At 48.4% G+C, this 26,560-nt stretch overlaps 1 protein-coding gene across 1 annotated transcript; it reads right to left on the reverse strand.

Moving 5' to 3' along the window:
* Positions 1-9,598: 9,598 nt before the first annotated feature.
* CRYGN (crystallin gamma N) lies at positions 9,599-18,267 on the reverse strand. The gene is made up of 4 exons (XM_074573412.1): positions 18,247-18,267; positions 17,547-17,795; positions 15,801-15,946; positions 9,599-9,734 (listed from the first exon to the last, which is right to left on the reverse strand). Exons 1-4 carry the CDS (start codon positions 18,265-18,267, stop codon positions 9,599-9,601), a joined length of 552 nt encoding a protein of 183 aa, XP_074429513.1.
* Between the last annotated feature and the right edge of the window lie 8,293 nt (positions 18,268-26,560).

A 26,560-nucleotide genomic window follows, 5' to 3' on the forward strand; every position in this document is an offset into this window, starting at 1 on the left:
CTTCTTGATTTATACCACCAGCAGATCTCAGGCAGAACTCCCTGTTGAGTTCGAGGCAACAGCCTGATTAAAAATTGATGCCACAATATGGTCTGTCTTAGCAACAACACTCGCAAGTGAAATTCATCTAGGATATAAACTGTGACGTTTAAAATGCCTGTTGGGTGAAACTTGACCAAAAAAATAATAATAATTGGTGTGCACAGCTCTGGGTAGTAAAGGCAATTGCTGTGCCACTTTATGGAATATCGTGTGTGAATCACTGAAGCTATTAAGTCTTCTGCTGCCTTCTTCCTGGCCTCAAGAGGTTAACTTCTTCCCAGAGCTGTGCACTGGGGTGGGAAATGAGAACAGAGTGCGTGTGCCACAGAGCTGTGTCTGGTCTGGGTACGCGGGTGATCTGGATTTCGTGCTGTTTGCCTGAGAGACCCACTGGAGAGAATAATGAGGGGGTTCAAAAGAAGAATATTCTTTCTGCCAGAAGTGGTCTTTTAAGCAGGCTTTTGCTTATTTGTTGGGGGAGATTACTCACAGGGTCACCTGGCAAAAATGACTGGAAGTTATGAAAGAAAGGGCCTCCTGCCAACTATTTAAGAGAAAGAGGGAGAGAAATGGAGAAGAAACAGGAGAAAGAGCAGTTGAGTTGGCTGCAGGGAAAGGGACATTTTGTGATTCAGAGGAGAAGCCAAGAACCAAGGCTGTAAAGGGAGGGAGAGGACCCTGGGCTCCGTAGAAGGCTTAGTGCTATATTCTGGTGGCATTCAAGCATATATTGAAAGCTGAGGCAAAGAAAAAAGGCACAGGCACTCACACATGCCTTGTGGAGCCCTAACGGCTGAGATGGAGCTCTAGGAGGGGGTGAGCATAAAGCACCAGAGTGAGCTGGGGCTCGGCACTGCTTCTGGCGGCGCAGGGCAGCTGGTCTTCCCCATCTGACTTCCAGAGAGGGGCAAAGACAGCCTGTGCTACAAACCCGAGACCAGGAGGCTTAGCCGAGTCACCCACTGGTTGTTAGTTGTTCACCATGTCCAAAGAGGTGCTTTGAGAGTGATGAAAGGCAGGGTGCTTCTGAGATACCCCCATAAATCTCAGCCTGGGCTGTTGTCACACCAGGAGGGAACTTCTGGGGCCAAGGCAGGGCGGGCTCCCAGAGAATTTGGCCTTGAGCATGCCAACAAGGAAAGCTGTCGCAAGGCAGCAGCGATGCACCCACTGAGATCCAAGGACAATGAAAATATACAGACCCAGCACAGTTCCTTGCAGCTTACGCCACTTTAACAAAACATCTGCTCACCCAGAAAAAAAAAAAAAAAAAATCCCTCCCCTGTTCTAAGCAGATACAGTTCCCCCTGAAATAGCAAGAGGAGCTGCTGCATCTGCTCACACCATGGCCAGGCTTCAGCCCCAGGAGGATGAGGCCTTTGCTAAATCAGGCTGAGCTGCCTGCTTTATCTGACACTCTCCTGTGAATAACTTTTCTTATTACACCTCTTTACACAAGCGCCAAACCCCAAGCAGGCAGGAGAGCCGTCCAAAATGCAGAAGAATTATGACAGAGGCTCGAACATCACGGGGTTTTAGAAAGGTTATTCATTTAGTAAAAAAAAAGCAAGTGTGCAAATCAAACTCTCTGGCAGCATTTGTGTGATGATAATCATGCTGATTAAGTGTTCGAGCCTCAGGATATGCTGGGAACGGCACTAGGACCTAGAAAATAACCACGCCGTGCTTTTGGAAGACAGCTGCGGACTCTTCCTGTTCTGCTCTGTAAGCGATCCATCTTCTCTCACAGATCTGTTCATTTTGGATGCAATTGCTCAAAATATGCATTACTTATGGTCATACAGATAAATACAAAGGGGACTAGCAGTTGTGCTGTTAACCCTTCAGATCCCCATTAGGCCTAGCTGTGCGGTGAGGAAGCAAAAGATTCAGAGCCCAGTTTTACCTACAACTGACTTTGATAAAGCCAAATCAGTTACATTAGCTAAGGTTATTAACCTTAGGGAATATACTTTTCCTCTCTGCTCTCTATATTTGGCTATGGTCCATTTGCTAATGAGAAAGGTGCTCGTTCTCCTGATTTCTGTGTTGGTGAAGGAAAGCAGAAGCTGATCAAACCGGTGGCCTTGATTCACTTCCAGACTTAAATTTGATATACTATTTTCATCTAATCAGCACCCTACAAGGGTGTTACTGAATATCTGATGTTTAAGGCATGGAGGTGGATTCCCAGGGAGTTACAGTGGCACAGAAGCGACAGGAGGAAAGAATCAGGACAGAGAAAATGCTGTTTACCTTGGTTGGCTGCTTTGGGCCTTTTCTCCCCTCCTCCTCAAGCATGAATTTCACAACTAAACCACTGAAATGATAAAAACAATAGCTACTTTGCAGAGACGCTACTGAAATATGCATTCTTGGAGCTCTTCGACAGGAACGGAAATGTGAAGAATGACTTTTAACCGTACAGGAACACATACACGCTGTGGGCCAGCTATTTGGCTGCAGTAAATTGGTGCAGTCAGGCTAAACAAACTTAATTGAACTACCTGGCTGGCTTGATGAGCTAGTTCTGCACTAGGCTCCTAATCCAGCCCGTGTCCCTCTGGGACAGGCTGCAGTAGCCAACGCACAGCTCCGGGCCTGCCCTAATTCACGCTAATTGGCACTGCCTGCCTCTGACGCTGGGTAATCACACTTTGCAGCTGGGAAATCAGAGCTTCCCTGTCATTGCTGCACCCAGCAGAAGTCAAGAACAGCAGAGGACTGAGACTGACATCACCTGACACAGTTTTGGGTCCTTTCCATACAAGCTAAAGTGCTCCGCTGCTTCTTTCAAGTGGTGATTTGGCCCCAAATGGAAAAATCACTGATTTGAATGTTTTTCTTATTGTTGTTATTACTGTTATCTTTACTATTGTTGTTCTGTCCCTGCTGGGAAGGTGCTAGGGAAAGAACACCTTCTGCAAGAAATCAGTGCCAGCTTTGAGAACCTGGGGTAACTTATGCCCTCCCCTGGAGCTTCTGTCATCTTGACAGCAAGTTTGTGCTAGAGTCAAATGCCAATTCTAAAGAAAAAGGGAAAAAAAAATATCACAAGAAGTGGAACAAGGGAAACTCTGTCTGGTACTTATTTCCAGCCAAAGAACTCTTTAATAGCAAATTATTAGACAAATCCCAGGCCGGGGGGGGGAGGTTGTTACAGAGGTTTTGGATTCCTACCAGAATTTTTTTTGTGTCTCCAAACCGGTATGGTCTGAATGCAGCTGAAAAGAAGAATCATTCAGTGCAATCAGAAGTTTTTCCAGTATTGTGGCAGTCCCTGTTTCTGATAGGAGGTGGGATCCTTAATTGTCAAGGAACCTGATTGCTAAATATCATTTATTAATAAACTTTAAGAAGAGAAGTCTGAAACCTTTGAAATAGAGATTGTCAGCTCCATAGCTACACCTGAACTAAAATGATAAATTCCAGAAGTCAAAATGGTGTTTGCCTGCTTTTTTTCTTCTCTCTTTTTAAAAGGTAGATGACAAATGAATCTGGCCCCAAACGCCAGCAAAAAAAAAAGAAGCTCTATTATTTTCAGAAAAATAATTTCAAAGGGCAAGTCAATAATAGCAGGATACACACAAAATAAAACCTTTGGAATCCTGTTATTATTATTATTATTATTGTAGGTTCAGATGACTCAAATGTTATTATTTTCTTCTTGCATTACCAGCCAAGAAAACCAATGACAACCACATAAAGCTCTGCAAATCTCAGCAGTTTTGATTCCCACTTACATTGCTGGAGCAGCTGTTGCACTCGCATAGTTTAGCAGGTCAGCTCTGCGTGTGGACTGGCCCACACTGTTCTTTGTCTTCTTGAAAACTTCAGCTTGATTTAAGAGCAAGATTCTTGTACAACCTACCCTGCAGAACTAAACTAAACTTATAATATTAGGCTCAGTAATGCGCTAGTACCTTATGGCATGTACAACACATAGCACTGCTTCATGTACAGGTAAGACTTGTTTTGGTGGTGGCTACCTTCAGTAAGGTATGCAAGGAAGAGGTCCGTTCCACGGACAGTCTTTTGCTCTTGTTCTCTCTAAGCTGTTCGTTTCCAACAGCACAAAAGACGCAAGGGGAAAATCAGCTGAAACCACAGAGTCTTGCCCATTTATGAGTCAGGATCATTCACCCACCTTCCCACCACCATGATCATGGGGAAGCAACGTCAAAGCTTAAAAGCACCTCTCCCAAAACATGAATAAACCTGTGCTGACCATGAGTGGGTTGTCTTGCCTGGTGTGGTGTCTTGCGGGGAGGGAGTTGCACTGCTCTCTTACCCCATCACAGATGATGAGCAATGCTGGTGACCACCAAGAACTACTCACATGAGAAAACAGATATCTTAGTTTATATCAGGCTAAACAAACCGAGTGGCAGCATCCCAGAACTGCTGCAATGAGCTAAACAAAATTTTTAAAAATGCCTTTTTTCCATGGAATAGCAGGGACTGATCCTTCGCCATCCCAGACGTTGGAGTATCCTGGCAGGAGCACATGAAACCATTCTGACTGAGAGGAAGCATTTAGTGCATTTTGGACTCTGTGAATGCAGGTGTGAATGCCTACACAAAGTGCGGATTGACCGCAATCCACTAGAGAACATCATATTTAAAGAAGGAATTTGCGTTAACAATTTCAATATGATTTCATGTTTGCTTCACGCACAATTTGACTGAATACACTGGTACATTCCTCCATATGTTAACATGCTTAAACCAGGACAGCTTGACTTGATTACAAACCGGCTCATGCCGAACTACATAAAGATGGTCAGCTGTCCATGGAAAACATGGTGCACCCCTTTGCTCTTTCTTCAGTGTTTCTGTTGCACCATGGAAAATTCATACATGTTTTATTTTTTTCCTTTTCCACCTGCTTCCATGCGTGTTTGGTTTCCTTCATAGCCACCAGTAAATATGGGAACACCTCCAATTGTGTGAGATGTTGTTGCACCTCCTCTGCTGCTTGAATGGTTACTCTTGAAACAAGAGGACACAAAGCTACATGAGTCCCATACACTGGAGGTTGATTTAACTGAATTTAACCTCTGCAATAAACCAGATGATTTAAAATTAAAAAAATCCAAACAAATCACCATTTGCAATGCTGAAGATGCAGATTGCATCGAGCAGATGTCATCTGATTCAAGGACTTGTTGGCTATATCAGATTTACTCCTGGACAAGAGTTTTACTATCCCATGAATAGTAAAACTTTCAAAGCCAGTTCTGTTTTCACCCAAGTTAATTTTCCCTTGACTTCAATACAACAGGGAAAAGAAAGCTAAAAACAAACCAGATGAAGCATAGGAGCCAGGATATTTGTCAATGCTCCCAGAGTACTAAGACGTGTTCCCTCTACATTTTTACCCCATCATTGCTTAGGCTTTGACAATGACCACGGCTCTCCTCCTGGTGCCAGAGGTCGGAGATGTCCTTTGAAGCTGTTCATTTCCTTTCTGCAATCGGTCAAAGAGGTCACTGTTGAGCAAGACTTTCTACTTAAAGAACTAATAAAACAGCTCTAGGAGACACCAAGGAGTGAATTCATTTTCACCAGGTCCTCTCTCTGGAGGAGGAGACAAGAAAGCACAGGAAAGTGTGAGCGTTGGGCAGCCTCAATAGCAGGATAACACCCCTTGAATCCCCCGGGGCAGGGAGGTGGCTGGGCAGCCCTTTCGCCTGCGTAAGCAGTTAGTAGAGATTCATTTGAGCCATGACAACATCAAACATGCCAACAGTGGACCAGTAGGCAGTTTCCTCCTTACCATCACTATATATACATGTACGGCGTAATATAGCAATGCAAAAGTACTGCAGTTGCTCAGACACATCTTTCAAGGATTCATTTGAAAGAGATATTCTGTCAAATTCCCACATTATCCAGCTATAGAGAAAGGCCATTCGTGTATGCAGGCATTCTGGCAGGAGCTATTTGCTTTGGGGCCAGATGTAATTCAAAGTTATTCCGAATATTACACTGCAGCAGCCTGGCCAAGCCCAGTAATGCTGATTATTAGGGCTTTCCTGGTTTTCCAGATGGAGCTGATTTCATTTGCTTCTCTCTCTTGTAATTAATAACTTGTCCCTTTTGTTCATTTTTGAATCTTTGTTTTATCTCTAGCATTTTGTAGAATAGTTTCCAATTTACTTAATCCATTGCTTGCTTCCTCGGTGCACGTAGCAGAACTCATTCAGCCATACAGTTTAATGACGTGCAGCTCAAATCTCTGCTGCACAATCTCACATCCACTTCACATCAAGCTGGCGTTTTTGCCATTTATATTTTATATGCTATAAACTCACAAATCGTACCGTTTCATACCAGAGCAATGTCAATAATCTTTGAAAAAAAAAAAACCCAACCCTAACCACTAGCAAACATATGGGATCTGTACGTTCTGTCCTTTAAACAAGTGCAGATTTAGCAAGGAGGGGGAGGGAAAAGGGAAGAGGGAGAGCCACATCCCCCCGCTGCCAACGCAATGCATGTTCCTGCAGCATCAGTGCTTGGATTAGGCCCATGGCCACCCTACTTAGGTTTCAAATCAAGAAAAAATAGATGTAACTCAATTCCCTGCTGCCAATTTTTAGCAATATTAGACTTCTGCATAGAGAGGAGGGTTTTTTAATAGTGCTCACATGAGGCTAGCTGTTTGCATTGAGGGCGTGTTCATAAATGGTATATCAGATGTTAATAGATGGTGAGTATTTAGTCCGTAGGCATATTACGGACCTGCATAAAATGTGCTATAGGTGGCTAAACGCTATCTAGTTACAAACAGGGTTCCAGCCAACAGCAGGGATGAACCAGCCTGCCTTTTTCGTGCTTTTAACTCCTAGCACACAGCAGGGTTCAGTCCAGGGCTGGGGCTCCTAAGCACTTCCACAATTTAAATAACAAATATTAATCTACTAGAACATATAAACAAACGATGCGTTCAAAGCACATAGACGAAGCGGGCTTGCACACAGTAGCTGTATGTTGGAGCCAGCCTGTACATCTGTGTGTACGTGCGCAGTCGCACGTATCCCATTAAGGATGGGGAGGGGTGTCCGTGGGTCCCTCTAAGGTCTGGTCTGCACGGAGGGAGGTTGAACCACTGAACACTGGGAGTACAGCAGAATATCTGCGACATCGCAGGTCTGACCCCAGCATCAGTGGGACAGTCACCTCCCCGGCTGGCTGCACCAAGTGTCGAGAAACCCAGGTGTGGGGATTTCTGGGCTTACGCCATTGTTCTCAAGGGAATCTGGGTGGATGGTCGTTCTTTATTTTCTTTTCTTTTGTCCTCCAACTGCTTAGAGCATCTGGGATTCCAGTTAGTGTATATTTTAAAGCCTTTGTTTCTTTATCCTTCATGCTGCACCGTGACATTGAATGTGCTTCAAATGAATGAAAATCCTCCTTTAAAGCTACTCACAATTCAATGCCTGTCTGTCTTTGGGCCCACATTTGGGAGTTTTAACAGATTAATGTCCAGAAGGTCACAACAGAGGGCAAGGCATATGACTGAATATTAACTTTTAATAGAGTGCATTGAGCTCAGGAGCTGATTAGAGCCTTCATGAAGCAAGAGCAACGCTAATCCTGGAAGGACTCCTAAAATCTTTCGTAAGCTGCATTTAATTAAAAGAAAATGAAATACGCAAGAGTTGATGCACGAGTTGTACATTTGTGCATCCCACTCAATGAATGAATCATTTCCCTGCCTTCTTCTCTGACACAGAAATACCTTGCAATCCATTAGAGATCCTTAAATGTTTTTACAGCCCCAATGGACCACATGTCACCACAAGCCACCCAGGACGTGGCAATTGAAGTCCAGAGCTGATCTGGTGTAACTATAGTGCTTCTGCAATGATTTGAGTGGAGGATGCCATCCAGACCGTAGGCTGTCCACAAAAGGACGTAATTGCTTGTATCACTGCTGAGGCAAATGTCACCCAAACTATTGTTCAATTCACAAAGTAGATTTGTTTCATATTTTCATACACCCCCCCCCATAAGACGTATATGGCATGTGTGCATTTGGGGCAAATCTCAACCGACGTAACTCTACCAATGGTACCACTTCACTACGGCAACAGCACGTGGCCTTCTCACACAGGCCCAGGCCCAGTTGTTACCAGTTGCCCCAGTCCTTTTACTGGTAGAGAGCCACAGGGAGCCAAGAAGCTCTAACTGGAAAGATGAACTATAAGCCGTATGAGTGTGAATTGATCAAATGGCAGCCGGATCCAGTGTCAGAGCAGGGTGCAGTATGGGACCAGCCAGCCCCCTGCCCTGGCACAGAGCATGGACCCCTGCTCCTCCCGATGGCTCTGCAAAGGGCAGGAGCCCGCAAAGCAGAGCAGCCCTGAAGGCACACGCGCCTCGTGCTCCAGTGTGCTGGGGACCTGTCAGCCTTGCTCACGTCCCCTCCAAGGGCTGGGGACAGTCATTAGAGCAGCAGCCTTCCCACTGGATTAACACAGAGCTTTGCAGCTCTGCCGGCACCATGCCCATGCCTGTCAGGATCCATCAGACAGCCCAGCCTTAGCAGCTAATAGAATAACTGAGTGAAAAAGAATAAAATTATCCCTTTCTGAAATAGCCAGAAACGCTCTTAACTAGTACTGAATGCAGTTAGGGTTTTACAGAAAGGAGGCAATCTGACTTTTGGGCACTGAACGTAAGGGGAAGCGCCCAGGCTGTAGTGGATGGTCCGTTGCTGAACGGGCAGAGCTGTTCCCATCCCGGCTGCCAAGCACCAAATGGGGTTCGGGGACACCGAAACAACTGGGATGGACTGGGAGCACTGAAGGGGTAGAAAGATGTGAAGAGGGTTGTGCAGAAAGTAACCGTGCTGTGGCTGGGGTTTTTTTGTTGTCACCCCCTCCAAATGTTGTCATCAGCTGAAGGGCTTATGACTCAGGGAGCAAAGAGAAGATTGCTCCAGTTTTGTGCCTTCAGGGAATTTTTTTAATATGTTTTTTAATGTGTGGTGATCTAAGGTCAAAGTAAATCAGGATTTCTATCACATCCGCATCAGGACCAGCATGTCGTGCTCAGACAGACCCCGCAAGTCAGTCAGATCCTGACGTGATCCTCATGCGTGTCCTCATATGGCTCGAGCAGAACCTCCGACGGCTCTGCACCCGTGCTCGAAATGCACATGTGCAGCAGCGTGACCCCTTCCAGGCATCAGGAGTCAGCTGGCTCCGTTGCATGGTGGCCTTAGATGGGCCAGAGTGAACACGTGAGTGACCACAACCACACCAGGAAGCATGTTTCTGGATCTGCTTGTCACCACCACCGGTTGTAGCCCATCACCCTCATGTCCTCCTTGTAAATCACTGATGAATAAAAAAGCAAATTCATAGCACGTGAAAGAAGCTTAGAAAGGTTGCAAGTCCATTCCTTCTTGAACTCATACAAGTGACAGAAAAAAGGTACTTAGAGCCAAAAGCTGGTCTTTAACAATTTATTCCACAGGTCAGTGAGTGGGAAGGAGGGTGATGCCCGGTCTCAGCAGGCCATCGCTGGTAGGATGAAAGCTCAGCTAGAAGTAGTTGATGACTCTTCTGATGGACTGCACATTTGCGCTGCGTGCCTGCCATGCATTGAAGCTGCTGAACTCACCCCGCTCCACCACGTACATACGGCCTCGGTAGTTGGGCTCCTCGTACAGCACCCACCTGAGCAAAAAGGGAAGGTTACTTTGGCCCCAACAATATGGTCACACGAGGTGGCCTCATGCCCACGTTGAGTGGCTGCATTTAGGCACTGCAGTATTGCAAACTACCAGGGCCCAATAGTCCCTCTGCAGTCCTGGTCCCATCCTGCACACCGAAATGCCCCCAGTGGAGTTATCTGCTGGGCCTCTGCCTATTTCCAGTGTAGCCTGGCAATTATCCACAACCAGGCTGGACCTTGCCTTTAGAAGAAGTTGGTTTGGGTTACACCAGCAACGAAGCCTAGGACCAGGGGCTCCCCGCTTCACAGTTATGTAGGAATGGATCTCTCTGAGCTTCACCATGCGCAACAGAAACAGTTTGATAGCGTTTGATAGCACTAAAGAAGGACGTGAGTCCTCTCAGCCCCTGATAAACCCATTTTAGACTGTAAGGAGAAACGTGCAACGCTTGAGGATGTTTTACCTCTTTGAACTGACTCATTAGCTACGATGGGAACCATAGTTAATAATTTCTCTCTTTGCTAGTAATTCTCAATGGCCTTTCTTTGATACTTTCCAACAGAGCAGGCCTTGGCTCGCTTACCTTTACTTTATCTCTACATCCAGAGTTAACTACAACTTTCCCTTGGAATATAGTCAAGTAGATAAAACGCTCAACAATCTTGGTGACTTTGGCATGCCTGACTTCTTCACCTAACTTGTCTACGTTTCTTTAGTGTGTCTTTCTCCATTTGAAGGTCTTCAAGTGAGGAGCAATTCTGATAGTCAAGAGGGACAAATTTTGCTGCTCTTCTTTCCCTCCATCCCTTTGGTACACACTGTGCCATGATCTTAATGTGGCCACGTGTGACACCTCTTTCCTCTATTTACATTTCCCCTGCTTTTTAACCAAGTTTTGCCATTGCTCTGGTAGTTTTACTGTTGGGTTTCCACCCCATCATTGCCGACCTGCTTATGTCTGCCTCAGTCTTCTCAGCATTTTAAGGCTTTTATAAGGATCTCTGTTTCTTGTCCCATCCATTTGCTCAGCAATGACAACAGAGCACAAATGCAATCTTCCAAATCATTTGGTTTCTGTGGTCTGTCTCTTCCCAGGAATCCAGCTGCGACATCGGGGTTGGGACCTACTATATGTGGAATTTCCAGGCAGAAACTCCTTTAAGTACTGGATGGGTCAAAGACTGCTGGGCCTCCAGGGTCAGACGACAGCTGGTGAACTCAGATCAGTCTGACCCAGAGCAAAAAGCTGGAAACTTAGGAAAAAAAGTTGTTTATAAAACCAACCACCCACGGGCATTATTTAAAAAAAAAAAAAAAGCAAAAGGTTAGGGTATTTAGTCGAGCCACCTTACAGATTCCGTGACATGTTTGGGTTTATTTTGTGTTTCTGAGAGGACACCAGGCGGGACTGTGGTGGGTCCCTTCTCCCATCTGCCTGTGCATTGATCCAGCCAGCACGTTGAGCAGACGCCTGCCTGGTGCCCCTCTCCCCCCAGCTGCCCGCCCTTGCACAACCCTTTTCTGCAGCATCGCTGCAATCTGCTCAGCCAAGACATTTGGATCCCGAGTGTTTCCTGCAAACAAACAAGTTCATTCTTTGGCACTTCTTGCAGCCAGTTTATATCCAAACCGGAATTACAAAGCCATCCTCAGACTTTTCCTTTGAGGCTTGCTTTGCAGCGCGTGGAGAAGTCTGCCTGCTGCTCATGTGAGTGTAATGGCAGATTTCCCCAAAGCCATGTCCCCCCATCACATATCCACTGTCGGAGAGAGTACTTAGCTCTTCAGCTTAATTAAGAACAATTTATAAAATTATCCTCCTCCTCTAGATACACCCCAGCCTTATTCATAAAGCCACGTTTTTTTTTCTTTTTCTACCCCATCCCTACATCCTCTATGCACCTCTCCATATTTTTGGATGATCATGGCCCTGTTTCTCCATCAGCTGACCATCCCTTCCTCAAGCACTCCTGGAGAGAGCTCCCGATCCTACTTTCAGCACCTTCCGATCACTCCCTCCTGCGGAGAATACCTAACGTTATTGAAAATACTGCATGGTGGTAGGACAGGGATGTTCACAAGGCATTGCTGGCCCACCAGGACGTAGCAGTTCTTCCAGCTCTCTCTGCTCTAGGGCATCTTTCAACAACTGCTGGACTCTGGGGAATAATGCAAAGGGTGGAGCAACCCCTCATAGTCACTGTCTTTCCCAAGACCTCTGCATTTCTCTCCAGACACACAGTTGATGTGTCTGCACAGTCACAGGGAGGGAATGGGACAGGCCTTGGGGTAGATGGAAGCGGACTGCGTGACCTGGTGTGGTGTTAAGAAGTCACCGGCTTGTCCCTGCTTAGGGAAAGGCTGCAAAAAAGACAAATAAAAGGAATAGCAGAAAGATGGGAGTGAAGTGTATTGGCAGTGCAAGGTGATGAGTGAAGACTTGTATGGCTTACTTAGCTGTTCCTTTATTGCCGAAAATTTACGTTCTCCGAGGCCATCAGTGAGAGAGGAAATCAAGTCAGTCAGGAGTGCAGAAAACAAAAAAATAGATGATCCTGTCCTCAAGCCCAGCATGGGAGAGCTGATCCCGGCACATAGCACGCAGCCCTCAAACATCTCGGTGCTGTGTTTCATTAGCACATAAACCCAGAGGACAAGGGAATAAAACTTGCATGGAACCAGCGCAAGCCCTATAAGCCAAAACTGGCTGCTCGCACTGAAAAAACTAGCAGGGGAGTGCTGCAGCTTCAGCCTGACCCAAGCAGGATGCTTTCAGTAGGGCTCGAGGTCACTCATTCTCCTCGCAGGACTCGAGCAGTGCCATGGGCAGCTATTGCCTCTGCCAAGAAACAGGTAACATTTATTGCGCAGCAATGTTTGGGTACCTGTTCTGGTTGATATTTCGCAGCCTGACTGTAGGACATCGACCCAACGCTCATAAATGCTTCAGCAGATTAAGCGGTTGGTCTGGTTCCTTCAAGTTACATCACTGTAGCATAGAAAAACCCTTTTTTAGGGTATTCTCTCCCGGACTGTAAAACAAATTCAGGTTTTTAAAGTTGTTATTGCTAAGCAGTCCTCTGTGGAGCGGCTGAGGCACAAAGGAGGACAAGACGCACACGTCTTCGTCTAACACCAGATGACACCATATGTGATACTGGAGCTGGCTCTGCTCGTGGGACAGGCACAGCCGCTCACTGCGCAAACCGCAACAGCTTCCGAGGAGGCGGTAACATCTCGAAACTGCTTCAAAATAGCAATCTCATTTCCAGCATGGTTTTAACAGCTTTATCGTCAGGCTTTCTGGCTGTGTGGGGAGGGTAGCAGTCGCCAGCCCCAAAAGGGCAGCGGGGAAGGTGCGGGACACTCTCAGCCCCACCACACACCATGCCAAAGGCAGCCACTTCTCTCCATTCCCGTGTTTGCAGCTCATCCATCATCACTTCCCGCAGGCATGGCCACCCCCATGATCGCAGGCAGCAGCTTTTTAACAGCACGTGACACTGTCCTCCAATTTTGAAGAGGAAGCAAATATTTCAGTGTCCAACGGATGTCGCATTGCGGGAATTAAGGGGGAAAATTGCAGGGCAAGACTTTGGTGGGCAGGGAACTCAGGAGGACCCTGCTTTACGCCTGCTTTCAGTATGCACAGGGTAAAACAGACCCGCTTTCAGGTCCCCTCATCTCCGGTGACCCCATCTCCTCCGCTCCCCAAATGATCGAGGATGGGTCTTGGGAGGGTTCTGCCAGGCTGAGCCCAGCACCAGCTACACCTGCAACACCTCTGGGGTCAACTGGGATTATATGGTCCATCCAAAGGAGAAAAGCAGTGCCATAAGGTCCCTTTCTCCTCCCTGGCCTCACCTCTCTGCTGCGGTATCTCCTCTTTCCCTCCCTCCTCCTGCAGCCCGGGGCCAGCAGGTCCCTCAGCACTGTCCTGCCTTTTAATGGCCTTTACAGATCTTTCCACGCATTTGCAACAACCATCTTCCCAGGGTCTGAACGGAATGCTACAAAACGCAGCGAGTTCCTCACCATGCTCCTCTCAGTATTTTTTTTTTCCCTGATTTTTTTTATCGCTACTTGAAGCCTTTGAGAAGTCACGCAATGCTAACATAAACAGTCTAGGCTCCCATGCGAGGGAAAGCAAGCTTTGTGCCCCTTATATATTTTGCAGGGGAGGGGGGAAAATCAATCTGAAAAAAGTAAGTGCTTGAAAGTTTCTGGGCAGCTTCCCAATTTCTCAAGCTCCAGGCTCTGCTGCGGGGACACGTGTGGTAAATAATTGTCCCTAAAGCTCTTGCCAGAGTGCTCACAGGCTCTCTCTTGGCTTTACAGTGTTGGTACTCAAATGCCTTTTGCCTCAAAGGCTCAGCACTAATGGACTCCCTGGTGGGCTCCAGCCATTTCTTCCCATCAGGAGCTGGTAGCTCTGCTCCTTCGTTTTAATGAACCACCACTGCCTGATCATAAGCCTGGGGTTTTTTTGGAAGAGGAGAGGTCTCGCTTGAATTAGAAAGAGTCCAGCAGGACACTCACTGTCAGGATGTCTCGAGCTTGGATGGCAACAACGTCTTTCCTATTCTAGGGAAAAATTGCTGTTGGACAAAAGGGGTCCAACCCCCCATGCTGGGAGCCGGGGAGATGCGCAATGTCCAGTCCAGGACAGGCAGAGAAGAGCGTTTCTGTGCTTCCTCCTCTGCAGGGGCTCCCCTCGCTCCAGCCACCCTCTGCCCAGCTGCGGGAGGATTTTATGGCATTTCCTGGCTCCCAGCACACTTGCAGTGAAAGGGGAGACCGCCAGAAAACAACCCATCTCAAAACAAGAAGAAAAAAAAACATAAAAAGCACTGACACCATTGAGAAAATGCAAATTGCCACCCAACAGCAAGAAAAGGGCAAAGCTGCCGTCCCGCCGTGGCTTCGGGAGCATCTGCAGGCGCAGGAGGATGGGGCTGAACATCAGTAACGCATCCGCAAAGCGAGTTCCCGAGGCACCAAGGCTGACCAAAAACACCCAGCGGGGTGGCCACGCATCACTGCCACAGTCGCCCCTGTCTTTCAGAGGCAGGATTGAATTTCAAGGTGGGACGCCGCTGCCTCATTTGTGCTGCCCAAGGAGGAGGTCTCTGGTGTTGCAGCAAGCCCTGGTGAAGCCACTTGCAAAGCAAAAGCCCTGACTTGCATCACCCGGAGCCATCCATCCATCCATCCACCCTCCCCAAAGGCCTCTGCATGGATTTTAAAGAGATGTTTGGAAGCATGCTCAGAAGTACTAGAGAGAAAGAGAGAGAAAGAGAGAGAAAGAGAGAGAAAGAGAGAGAAAGAGAGAGAAAGAGAGAGAAAGAGAGAAAGAGAGAGAAAGAGAGGAAAGAAAGAAGGAAGGAAAGAAAGAAGGAAGGAAAGAAAGAAGGAAGGAAAGAAAGAAGGAAAGAAGGAAGGAAGGAAAGAAGGAAGGAAGGAAGGAAAGAAGGAAGGAAGGAAGGAAAGAAGGAAGGAAGGAAGGAAAGAAGGAAGGAAGGAAAGAAGGAAGGAAGGAAAGAAGGAAGGAAGGAAAGAAGGAAGGAAGGAAAGAAGGAAGGAAGGAAAGAAAGAAAGAAAGAAAGAAAGAAAGAAAGAAAGAAAGAAAGAAAGAAAGAAAGAAAGAAAGAAAGAAAGAAAGAAAGAAAGAAAGAAAGAAAGAAAGAAAGAAAGAAAGAAAGAAAGAAAGAAAGAAAGAAAGAAAGAAAGAAAGAAAGAAAGAAAGAAAGAAAGATAGATAGATGTTTTGGGGCTTCTTGTTTCACATGCCTTAAAAAAGGTGTGACAGAACTCTCGTAGCTTATGCTTAGACGCCACCTTCCAAAAATCATACCCCTTTGAAGCAACTCTCGATGGGCAGGCACCAAAATTTACCTTTAAGCCATAGGCTTAAGTCACATTTTGAGGCTTTCTCCGAGCTCCCCTGGCATTGACAGGTTTTTCCATGATGCGGGGGGGAGTCTCTGCAGCCGCCTGGCTGCCCTGCGGTGCTGGGTACAAGGGGTGCGGGGCAGGGAGCACGTGGTGGCTGCGTGCGGTTACTTACGCGCCGTCGCCGTACACTTTGAGGGCATTGATGCAGGTCTTGTCCCAGCCTTGTCCCTGCAGGAAGGAGCAATCTTCCGTCAGCTCCAGGCTGGGACCTCTAAAGTGGCTCCCCTCAAATATTTCGATCCTGTAGTGCTCGCCGTGCTGGGGACAAAGGCATTCGAGTCAACCAAAAAAATAAAAAAAAAAGAGATCCAGCAAATTTTTTCCCTGGCTTTTATAAGACAAAGAGGAAGACGGAAGGGTCTTTGGAAGGGGAATGTGAAAAGCAGCCAACACCAGCACGCACAGAGCACGCACAAACTCATGCCACCTCCCAGCCCACCACACCACCAGAAAACCAGCCAGAAACCCCTCGTCTCTGCACCTTCCTGCAGCTGCCATCCACATGGGCACACAGCGCTCGAGGGACGCGCTGAGCTCAGGCACACATAGCCCCTCGTCCACCCACAGATCTCCCCCCACCGGCCCCACAAACCCTCCATCCCAAATACAGCATCAGCTACAGCCCCTGCTCTCCGTGCACTCACACAGCAAAAAAAGAGAGATATCCAGAGCGTACAAACATGTTCGACAGTTTCCCTAAACTAATCTACATTGCCTCCAGTTCCACGTGTAGCTGCGGGTCCTGATGGGAGCTGTTGTGCCTTTCTTTAAGGAAAAAATTAAGCAAAAACCAAAAGAAACTGTCCCAGCATTGTCTTTGCTGCGTGGGCCCTTGAGGGCGACACGACGTAAGTTCCTCCAGGGAGATTTCTGCAGCCTGCGGCATAGGTATGTGGGACAGAGCGAGCTGAAAGGATATTTTTAAGCCAAATTCAAGGAATACCTAAATGCATTTTTTAAATAAACCACGTCAACGCACAAGAAGGCCGGGCTGCGATGCCAAACCCCACAGCAGGCGGCTGCCGGCAGCAGCCGAGTGGATACCGAGCCTGAGCAAACATTCCTCCGGGAATCTGCGCTGCAGAAATGCCTCGAAGCACTCGCTGGCATCTCATGGGGAGAATCGTGGGCCAGCGAAGGAGGAGCACGTCCTCACGCCGGCCAGGCTCCAGAGCAGAGCATCCCTCCCTGTACGGACCATGGAGGTGCTTTGGGAAGGACATTATGGACATGAAACAAAGCCCTTGCCCTGCCAAAAAGCAGCTTCGGGGCCAGTAAGAAATCCCACCAGCCGCATGGGGGCTCATCGTTGCCCCAGGGGTCATGAGTGATAGAAGAGGTGAATGGAAAGACCTAACCCAGATTCGTTTTTCTTTGCTACTTTTCAATCTTCCCAATTAAACCTTCCTCTGGGTGGTGCTTTTAAAAACTTCATGAGGGGACTACCTAGTATGGGGGAAAGAATGGGTTTAGTCTGGGATTACTGGTTTGGGTTTTTTTGCAACCGTGGAGAATTTGGCTAAAATTGGCTAGGAGCAGCCCAGCTGCCCCAGGGGGCTGGTTCAGAAAGCCCTGGGGCTGCCCGGGGAGACCAGGCTAACATGGCTCAAACTTGCCTTGGGCAACGACCCTCCTTCCTAATGCCCCCGTGAGCGACTCACATTAAAAAGCAAAAACACGTGACGCTGGCAGGACCTTGCCACCTCAACTGAAAAACCACGGAAAAATCTCAATGGGACGTATTATTTCTAAAGAGCATAGATTTTTATGACACTTATTCATGTTGCTCCTGTGACCAGGAGAAACAAAGCCCGACGACAGCTCCATCCCACCGATGCTCCGGCTGGGATCCACTCACCATCCCGATGGGCCGGCAGGAGCCCAGGTGGTCGCTGCGGCCGTTCCAGCGGTAGAAATTGGGATACTCGCCGTGCTCCAGGACGTACTGCTGCCCTCGGAAGTCGGGGTGATCGAAGCAGACCCAAGCCCCGCTCTGGACGCAGATGGAGTTGACCCGGTTGAGGAAACCTCGGTCCTGGAAGCTGCTGCAGCTGCCGCAGACCTCCAGCTTTCTGCCCGTGAAGCATTTGCCTTCGTAAAACGTGATCTGAGGGGAGGGAGGAGAACGGGCCCACGGTGAGGAGCAGACCCCACTTTGGAGCAGATGGGAATCTCTTGCAGATGCTTCATTTTAGGATGGTTTGGTTTAGGTTTTTTAGCTGCTTTCCAGCAAGAGGAGCACGGCATCATTGGCATTTTTTCCTAAGAACTGTATTTGTTTTTCTGGGAACGCAGCGCATCCCGCATTTACGACACTTCTCGCTGCCTCCTGCTCGCTCACACATATTTCCAGGAGGAATGTTTAAACAGGAAACTCCACTCCCAAAACGCAGCTCCTTCTGCTGCACCCTCCCCGTCCCTTGCTACTGAGTTTACACCCGGTACCATCGCTCACGTTGCATCCTCCGGGATATTATCCTAACCTACTCCTTCAACCCGGAGGATGCGCAGGCTCTCCGGCCCCAGGCTGGAAGGGAAGCGGTCGGGTCGTTACTTACTTTTCCTGAGTATTGAGACATTTTCTGCTGGCTGCTCTCCAAGACCAAAAAGCGGGAGCCAAACCAAAAGCCGCGATGGACAGCAAGGTTGGACACCCCGCTTTATAGCAGCCGGCGGCGGGGGGAGACGGGGCTGGTGTCGCGAGGGCTTTTTCACAAAGCAGCGGGAACCGGGGGCTTTACGCTTTCCTGCTTCGTAGGCAGAACCGCCGGTAACGGGGCCTGCTGAGTCCGGGGTTTTCATTTTGGGCAGATGATCTGACAAAAGATTTGCTTGGCAGGGCTTTGGTCAATTAGCCGTGCATATTGATTGCTCCTTTTTGAAGGACTTCTCTTTTTTCCCTTTTTTTTTTCCTCCCCCCCCCCACTTTTTTCCTTCCCACTTCTTTTTTCCTGTTTTTCTTCTTCTCTCTCTTTTTTCTCTCTTTTAATCCCCTCTTTTTAGAACAGACAAGAAGTAAATAAAGAAACAGCAGCATCTCTAGGCACGGCACACAGTTTCTCTGTATTGCGTTCACTTCTTTTTACTGTTTTTCCCCGGCTTCTTGCCTATTGCGGTGTGGCAGCCCAAAGCGACTGTCCTTGGAAGAGTCCTCACCAGTAACAATTGAACTCCATCCCTCAAAGCGACGGTTTCTCATTCAGTCTTCGAACGTCTTTAAATGGCATCTCCAACGGCCAAGGACCTGATCCCCTCCGAAGCGCAAAGGTTGGGCTCGCATCAATGTTATTCACGAGCATCATTTTTATGAATGGTTTGATCTTTCAGCATTGAAGCACCGAGAGACAGATATAAGTCAGGATTTGAGGGATTTTTAAGCCATACCATTGGCCATAAAGTAGTATTTCCCATATAGCTGCAATTATGGCTTCAGAGTCTGGCATCTCAAACTCCAGCGCAAGGAAAAGCTGCTTCATATTCCCCTCGTCTGTGTTATAAGAGCATCCAGAGACTTTAACTCTCTTATTCTCAGGACAAACAGCAAGGGAAAGCCCCAGCCCATAACCCCCAGCAGTTTATACTAACGAGCCAGGCTAGGAAGAGGTAAAGGCAAATGCAGGGGTGGCCCATGGGCCAGTGCACAGAGACATACCAGGGCACCATGTTAAACGGAGATTTGTCTTTTATCCTATTTAATAGCTCTGGAAGAAACCTCGCACCCAGCTCCTACTCATCAAATCCTCCTCTTCATCACCCGCAGACCATCAGGCACACGCTTTGGATCTGAACCCTAAAAACTCATTTCTTGGCAGGTCGCTCCCATCCCCACGTGTGCCAGCAGCCTCACTCGGCAACCCCGCACTGCTGCCTTTGTTCACTGCTTCGTTTCAAGATTAAAAACCGTTTGGGAAGACAGGATGTCATTATTAAGGCTTAAATGTACGCCGCCCTTTCAATTAAGATGTAAAAGTTAGTAAGCGCGTGTGCGCGCACACGTAGGCTGAGCTGGAAGACGTCACGTTGACTGGGATACGCAGAAGGAAGGAGGGAGGTGGCACATGGCCTTTGGAGAAGAAACGCATCCTTCAGCTGATGCAAAGTAAACTGCCCCAGCATCACAGAAACGCTGTTTACATTTACATGTTCAGATGGGAGGAAGGAAATGATGAAGAAAAGCCATCTGATTAAAGAAATCCTACCCAAACCCTCATAGAAATGCTGGTGTTATTTTCTAGGTGCTAAATTAGTCACCAGATGGTGTCAGAAAAGTAACAGCGCATGGGAAGTCCCACTTGGAAGAGCAGCAGCCACAGTAGGGGACATTAATGGCATCCCCAAAACCAGTCCTTCCCCATGGCCTTGCACTTGGTGCCCTGGGAGGGAAGGAGGAGATGTGTCCCTCCTCTGAGTCATGCCTGGGAGCACCAGGGTGAGGAGGTGGCACCATCTTTGTGTTGGGACCCAACACTCCCAGCCACCGGGGTCGTAATTGTCCACATGCTCTTTGCTTTGGCCATGAGCTGTTTGGTGCCTGGAGAGGAAGACCCACAACATCCACAACAAACTGGCCCTAAAGTACCCAGTAAAGCAAATGTTACCACAGGAGGAAGTTTTTGTGGAACCACAAAAGCCTGGTTTCCTCCAGCTCTGGCCCATGATGGGAGTTACCTGTTTCTCCTCGGGGGTGAGACCTTCAGGTGTAACCTGAAGTATCTGAGACTGGTGCTCGGCTGCTAGATTTGTTAGAAGTTTTCCAGCAGGTTTGAAAGCTACTTTAGGAGAGATGGAAAGAGGGTGCGACAACTTTATTCTCATTCCCTTGAGAAACCATGTTAAAGAAACAACAAAGAGCCCATCTCTAGAAAAAAAGGAACATGATGGGAAAAAAATACTGAAGAACTGCAAACCCTAATCCCTAGGGAAAAAAACCCTTTCATTCCTTCCTTGCAAATGGTGGAATGGCTGCCCATGGAGGAGATAAAAGAGCAGCCTGAGGAGCCTGTGGCCACTCTCAACCTTTCAGGCACACGATGCTGGGCAGACCTCGCCTCCTGCTCATGCCCAGGTGCAGGATTGCACCCGACTGTGGTGCCCCAAACTAACAGGATCGTGGGCAGCCATCCTCTGCTGCGGCTGGTTAGAGGATGGAGCATCGGAGACGCGCACTCACAAGTCTGAGTGTTTGGCTTTAACAGACAAAACCCCAAAGTCTGAGATTTTTTTGTACATCTTGGTTTAAAGGGAGTGAGAAATCGGGCTTGACAGCCAGAGGGCTCTGGGCTGTGCTGTCCCTGCCTGCCCTGGGTGCTGCGAAACGAAGCGGTTGGAGCCGTTTTGCTTGAGGTCCAGGCCAGAACCCGGGGTGAGAAAACCAAACACCTCAACCACGCAAGATGGCCGAGGTTGATTTCAAGTCCATTGTAACCCTGCGGTTACACCCCCAACTAAGCCAGGGTGGAAAGGACTCTGCTGCAGGACACCGTTGGTGCCAACACCAGTCACAGAGATAGACCCAGCCATGCTAGAAACCATAACTCACCCATCCAGGACCAGCACACCCTGCCTGGATAAACGTGGTGGCTCCAGCCACCATCCTGCTCTCCTCCCCGCATCCCACCCACACGCAGGATCCGGGCACAGCTCTTGCCCTCTTACAAAGCAATTTCCGTTATATGCCATGGGGTTGAGAGCAAGGTTGTGTCGGCATAAACAAGCCCAGGCTGGGTGGCCTTCAAAATGCAGCTGTCAGATGCCACCACCTCGTTCCACAGGGTGTTATATAGGATTTACGGGGGTGGTTTTTCCGTGCAGCTCAGCACACACTGGCCGTCACACGTATCCAGCACAGTAATTCACCCCGCAATGATCTGCAGTGTTAGGTGCTGCTGGCAGAAGGAGCTGCCGAACTACCTGAGTTACAGAAGGAAGACACCAAACTCACTCCTTCTCTGATGCGGAGATTTCCTCAAGAGAGCGGGGCGTGACTCCTGGAGGGGAATCTTTGGGAGTGACTTTGCTAATGCCAACAGGAATATTTCTTCGCAGAGGCTGAGCAGGATTCGCATTCTGCTCACAGGTACCTGCTACGGCCAGTACAACCCCGTGCAAATAATAATCAAGTGAGCAAGAGCCAAGGAGTTGCACTGCAGCCTCTGGAAGGGCCACGCTCCAGCTTCTGGAGGAGCTTTTAATATTTGCAAAGTAACATAAGACCCGGCACAGGAAACGTCCATCTCTCAGGGCTTTGAAAAGGCCATCTTGCTTGAAAAAGCTCACAGATTTCTTCACGTATCATGTACGAGACATTTCTAGCTGGTCAGCTATGGAACAACCGTGGGTCCAGCTCCTTCCCATGGAAAATTTTTTGGCTCACTGCTGGATAGGATGAGCACATCTTGTGGGCCACTTGGGAGCAGCAAGAGACCTCGGAGTGAGAAACCATCCTTATGACTCAAGGGAGAGTTTCTATATTAAATCCACTTTGCTCAATTAAGACCCAGCCCACCTCACACCAGTTGCCAAAGCACTAATTTCCGCTGGTGATTAACCCATTCCCAGTGCCTGGGTATGCCACACGCCGCCTGCCAGCGCTGCTGGGGAGGCTGGTTACACTGACTGCAGGACATCTCTGCAAACCATTCAAGCAGAGAAAGGATCTTGCAACTCAGCCTTCCAACCAATACATCGCCTGTTGCTGGAAACAGGGATCAGCTGCCGGGCGATGGATGGGCTTGGGCTCAACGCATTGTCTTGATCTCAGATCCACCAAGACAAAGAGTTTACACAACATCTCTATCAAGGGTGGCCATCCCGCGCCCTGACCCACCACCCCGTCCCCTGCCATGTGAGACCTTACATGGCCGCACGTGGAGAACAGACTCCAAAAAACCTCCCCGTGCCTGAGCAAAGCCTGTCACAGAATGACGGGTCAGACCGGGCCAGGTTCCTGCTAGGAAAAATAGCTCCTCACCTTGGAGTTGGGAGCAGCTGGTCAGGCTTAGCCAAATATTTATTTGCAGCATTGCAGAGATGGATATTGAAAAAAAAGTCTGCAAAAGCTTTTCAGTAGTATTCCGTCCAGGGACCAGCATTAGTGCAGCTCCTCACACAGCACCTGAGTGAGATGGGGCTCGCATTTCTCATTTTTGGAAAACATCAGAAAGCCTGGGGTTTTGGGTGAAATCCTTTCAGTTTTCATTTCATTTCAAAAAGGAAAGGTTCCAGTAGGGAAACCCAAGGACGCCTAAGAAAAAGCTGGATGCTGAGGACACCCCTCACTCGGATGCAGTTTAGCCACGTTTCTGCCCCGACTGTACGGAGTTGAAGACATCTGTGCAAAGGTTCCCACTCCCCCGGGAGTTGAAGAGGAGTAATTTTGACCTTATTAGATGAGGTTGTGAAGATTAGTCAGTATTAGCGAAATGCTCTGAAGATGAGCAGCACCGATTACAAAAGGACTGATTAGAACCTGTTGATTTCTCCTTCTGGAGAGGCTACAGCACAGCAGCACTCATTAGCAGGATAAGCCCAGCACGCCCGGGTGCATCCCCACCGCGCGCCACGGCAGCCCGTGGCATCTGCACCCAGCAGCAGCACAAATTCTTTAGCAACGAAGGCGTAAGATTGCACATTTCTTTTAAAGAAGGTGAAAACCCAAAATAAGCACCGTGACATGGGCTACCCTGCTCGTTTCGGGCTGCTGCCCCTGTCGCGCTTCAAAGGGAACTGCTGGGAGCAGGGAGAGACCCGGATGGATGCCTTACCCTCACCCGTGCCAGAAACAAGGGGAACCGCAAGAGCTGTCGATCACTTCCAGGGTGCAAGTTTGGATGTAGAAACTTCTCTGTTGAAAGAAGGTAGAGAACAGGAAGCCCCAAGTCTTCACCATCGTCTCCAACGCTGTGAGAACTTCCTCAAAGTCCAATTTCAGCCCAGGGTTCTCTGCCCTTGGTTGATGAACAACATACATCTGCCTGGTCCTGATACTAGAATACAGCTACTGCAGACATAAGGGAGCAGTAAAAACACTTTTCCAGCTTTTTTTTTCCTTCTCCAGCCTGCATTCACCAACCCTTTACAGAAGCTGGGAAGAAACATCAGGCAGAAGACTCCACAGACCCAAAGCAGGCTCCACTGCCACCAAAGCTTCTCCATTGCAGTCATCAAGCAGGGATGAACTTTCTCATGCACAGAAACAAGCACAGCAGGAAAAAGAAAGATGACGTATCCACCTTCTGCCCACCCTCCCGCCTCTGGCTGTTGAGCTGCACCTGCCCCACCAGTCCTCGGTGTTTCCATGGCCGGCAGGTGGGAGAGGGGCTGGGAGATGTGCTGGGAGAGGGGTGGCTCGGTCTCGAGGTTTTCTCAGTATTCACACAGCAAAGCACAGAGCTGGACAGGAGCACAAGGCACGAGTCGTTTCCAGAACGGCACATTTTAAATCCACGTAAGTCAACGGGAATTTAACTTGACTTACGGTAGTTACGTATTGTTCATTTCCTCATCAGGAAAAGGATCTTTGCACTTTCACCTTTGCCAATGACCATCCCCTCAGAATAAGGCTGAGCCCCATGAAGTGCGTATCAAACTTTTTCTAGCCTGGGCCAGAGAACTTATTTCCTTCGCGACTTACCTTTTAATCCGTGCACCATTTATCACAATCCTCCAGGAGCCTCCAGAGGATCAGGGCGGCTGCCAGACAAGGCTGTATAAATTCATCAATTCCAGGCAAGAAGCAAGTTTGCCAGATACCAGTTTCTTGCTTCTGTACATAACACAGGGCTTCCAAGATTGCCCACCACCCCACTTCAGGGCTCTCGCGGTGAAGAGCCTCAGCCGTGCCAGCTGCTAACAGTTCACGGAAGCACGAGGCTGCCCCGGCCTCCAGAGACTCCAGCTGCGGGAAGGTGCCATCCCCAGGAGCCAACTGAAATCTCTGTACGGCAAAGGACGAGTCGTTCACTGACCACGCTTGACCTCACGTTTCCTTAAAACTGCAAGACTATCGTACATGGCTGGTCTTTGGATCTTATTAGCGGAGAAAGGCTTGGATGGAGTGGAATAATTTACATTTCTTACTGGATGAGCCGGTGACAGGAGAACTCAACACACGGTGATGACTTCCATTCTTCAGCTGTTACAGAAAACACAAGAGCAGTACACACGTCACAGTGCTGAGTGCACCAAGTCTTTTAGAAGTGACTTTGCAAATCACCCAGAGAACCCACACTTGCCTTTAGGCCCCCCAAAAAGTCTCATGCCAGGAAAGCTGGACCTTGATTATCCCAGGACTATCCAGTTGCAGGTTTCCTCATCCATCCCCTGTAAAGCCTTGGCAGCTGGCACACAGCAGGCACCAACGCAGCAGCCACTTCAGGCTTGACATTGATCCCCAGTATGCCATGCCACTATTTTACAAAAAAAGTTGAGTAAATGCGGTCTTTGAGGTTTCTGATATTCTATAACTTCTACCTTTTGATGTAGACCACATGACCTTGCGTCCAGGATGTGCCACCAAGGACTCTGGCCATGCAACATCATCTACCACCTCACGATTAGGCAATGAAGGACACTACCAAGCAGATGCGTATGGCCCCACATTCCACAGAAGATCATTTTCCGAGTCCTCAGCAGCTTCATTATCAGCCAAACCACCCTCGTTCCAGCGTTGCCGGTTCTCGTGAAGGAAACCTGCTGCCCAGCCCCAGTCGGGCTGGTTCCGAAATGAAAGCGTGTACCAGTTTCCCAGACCGAGCACTCCCATTGTGCTGATCCCGTGTGACAACTATCCAGCCAACTTTTTTGCCAAGGCGGGTGTTAATCTCATGGTGACCAAGGAAAATATTAAGTTTTTCTACAATTTTCTCAATTAACCTTGTTAATTGAGGAGGTTCAGACAATGTTCTATATAATACGAGGGAACCTCTGTACAAGAAACGCAGAGATGAGACAAGCTAAAATTCTATTCTTAGCAAAAGCTAACTCTGGCTGCAAGAACACTGCAAGTTTCCCTGCCATTTTACTCCTGCCACAAATTAAGTTTTCAAATGGACACAAAAACACATGAGAAACACTTCATTTAATTAACTGTTCCCCACATCAGCCTCGTTTGTTGTTGTTTTGGGTTTTGTTTTTAAATACAAAGTAGGTCAATCGCACAATTTTTTAAACATATAGCTGAAGTAGTTTGTTTCCAGACTGAAGAGATTAAGGCTTGCTAAGCCTTTAGGCCAAAAGCCAAGCAAAAACCTGCAAGTGGTGCGGGGAAGGTGCCCAGAGCCGCGCTGCGCCCCCACCACCGCGACCGCCCAGGTGCCAGGAGACGACTCACCATCACCAGGGCCGGCCAGACGCAAAAACACAGAATTGCACGATAAACAACCCACAGCAATTTGTTCAGGACGTGCGATTTATTTTAAGTGACATTGTTGTTTTCTTGGCAAGTTTGCGCTTGTGACCCGGATAAATCCACTCCGTCCCGACAGCGTTCCTAGTGACAAGCCCAGGCGAACAGTCTGCGGCGGGGGCGTGCGACGGCCCCTTGCTTGGGACAGCCCTGGACTCTCAGCAGCTGCAGAGGGAAGAGCAGCGCAGGTTGCCTGAGCGCAAACCCAAGCCGTCCCTTCCAAACCAGAGGCGTCACTTGTGCCTTCCTTCCCTGAGCTGGCACGACGCACACCGAGCCGCTCGGCCGGCCTGCGGTTCTACTCACAAACAGTTGGGATTGCTCCCAAACCACTTCCCAAGCAATAGTCAAACAATCCACCGGCTCCAAGGATCTCGCGCCTCCTCTTAAGGTCAGCAGGTGAACATTTTTCACAACAACAAAAGAGTTGATACGGAGTAATCAACAAAAAAATTATAAGCAGAACA

This window comes from Larus michahellis, chromosome 2 (genome assembly GCF_964199755.1).
Source record: "Larus michahellis chromosome 2, bLarMic1.1, whole genome shotgun sequence".
In the NCBI taxonomy this organism is placed as follows: domain Eukaryota; kingdom Metazoa; phylum Chordata; class Aves; order Charadriiformes; family Laridae; genus Larus; species Larus michahellis.

What these genes read in the sequence shown, in the direction of transcription:
- CRYGN (XM_074573412.1), bottom strand. Translation starts at nt 18,267, where the DNA reads ATGTCTCAATACTCAGGAAAA. An exon ending in TGTCTCAATACTCAGGAAAA is followed by an intron (nt 17,796 to 18,246) that starts GTAAGTAACGAC and finishes CCCTCCCCTCAG; the next exon opens with ATCACGTTTTACGAAGGCAA. An exon ending in CCTGCCGGCCCATCGGGATG is followed by an intron (nt 15,947 to 17,546) that starts GTGAGTGGATCC and finishes CTTTGTCCCCAG; the next exon opens with CACGGCGAGCACTACAGGAT.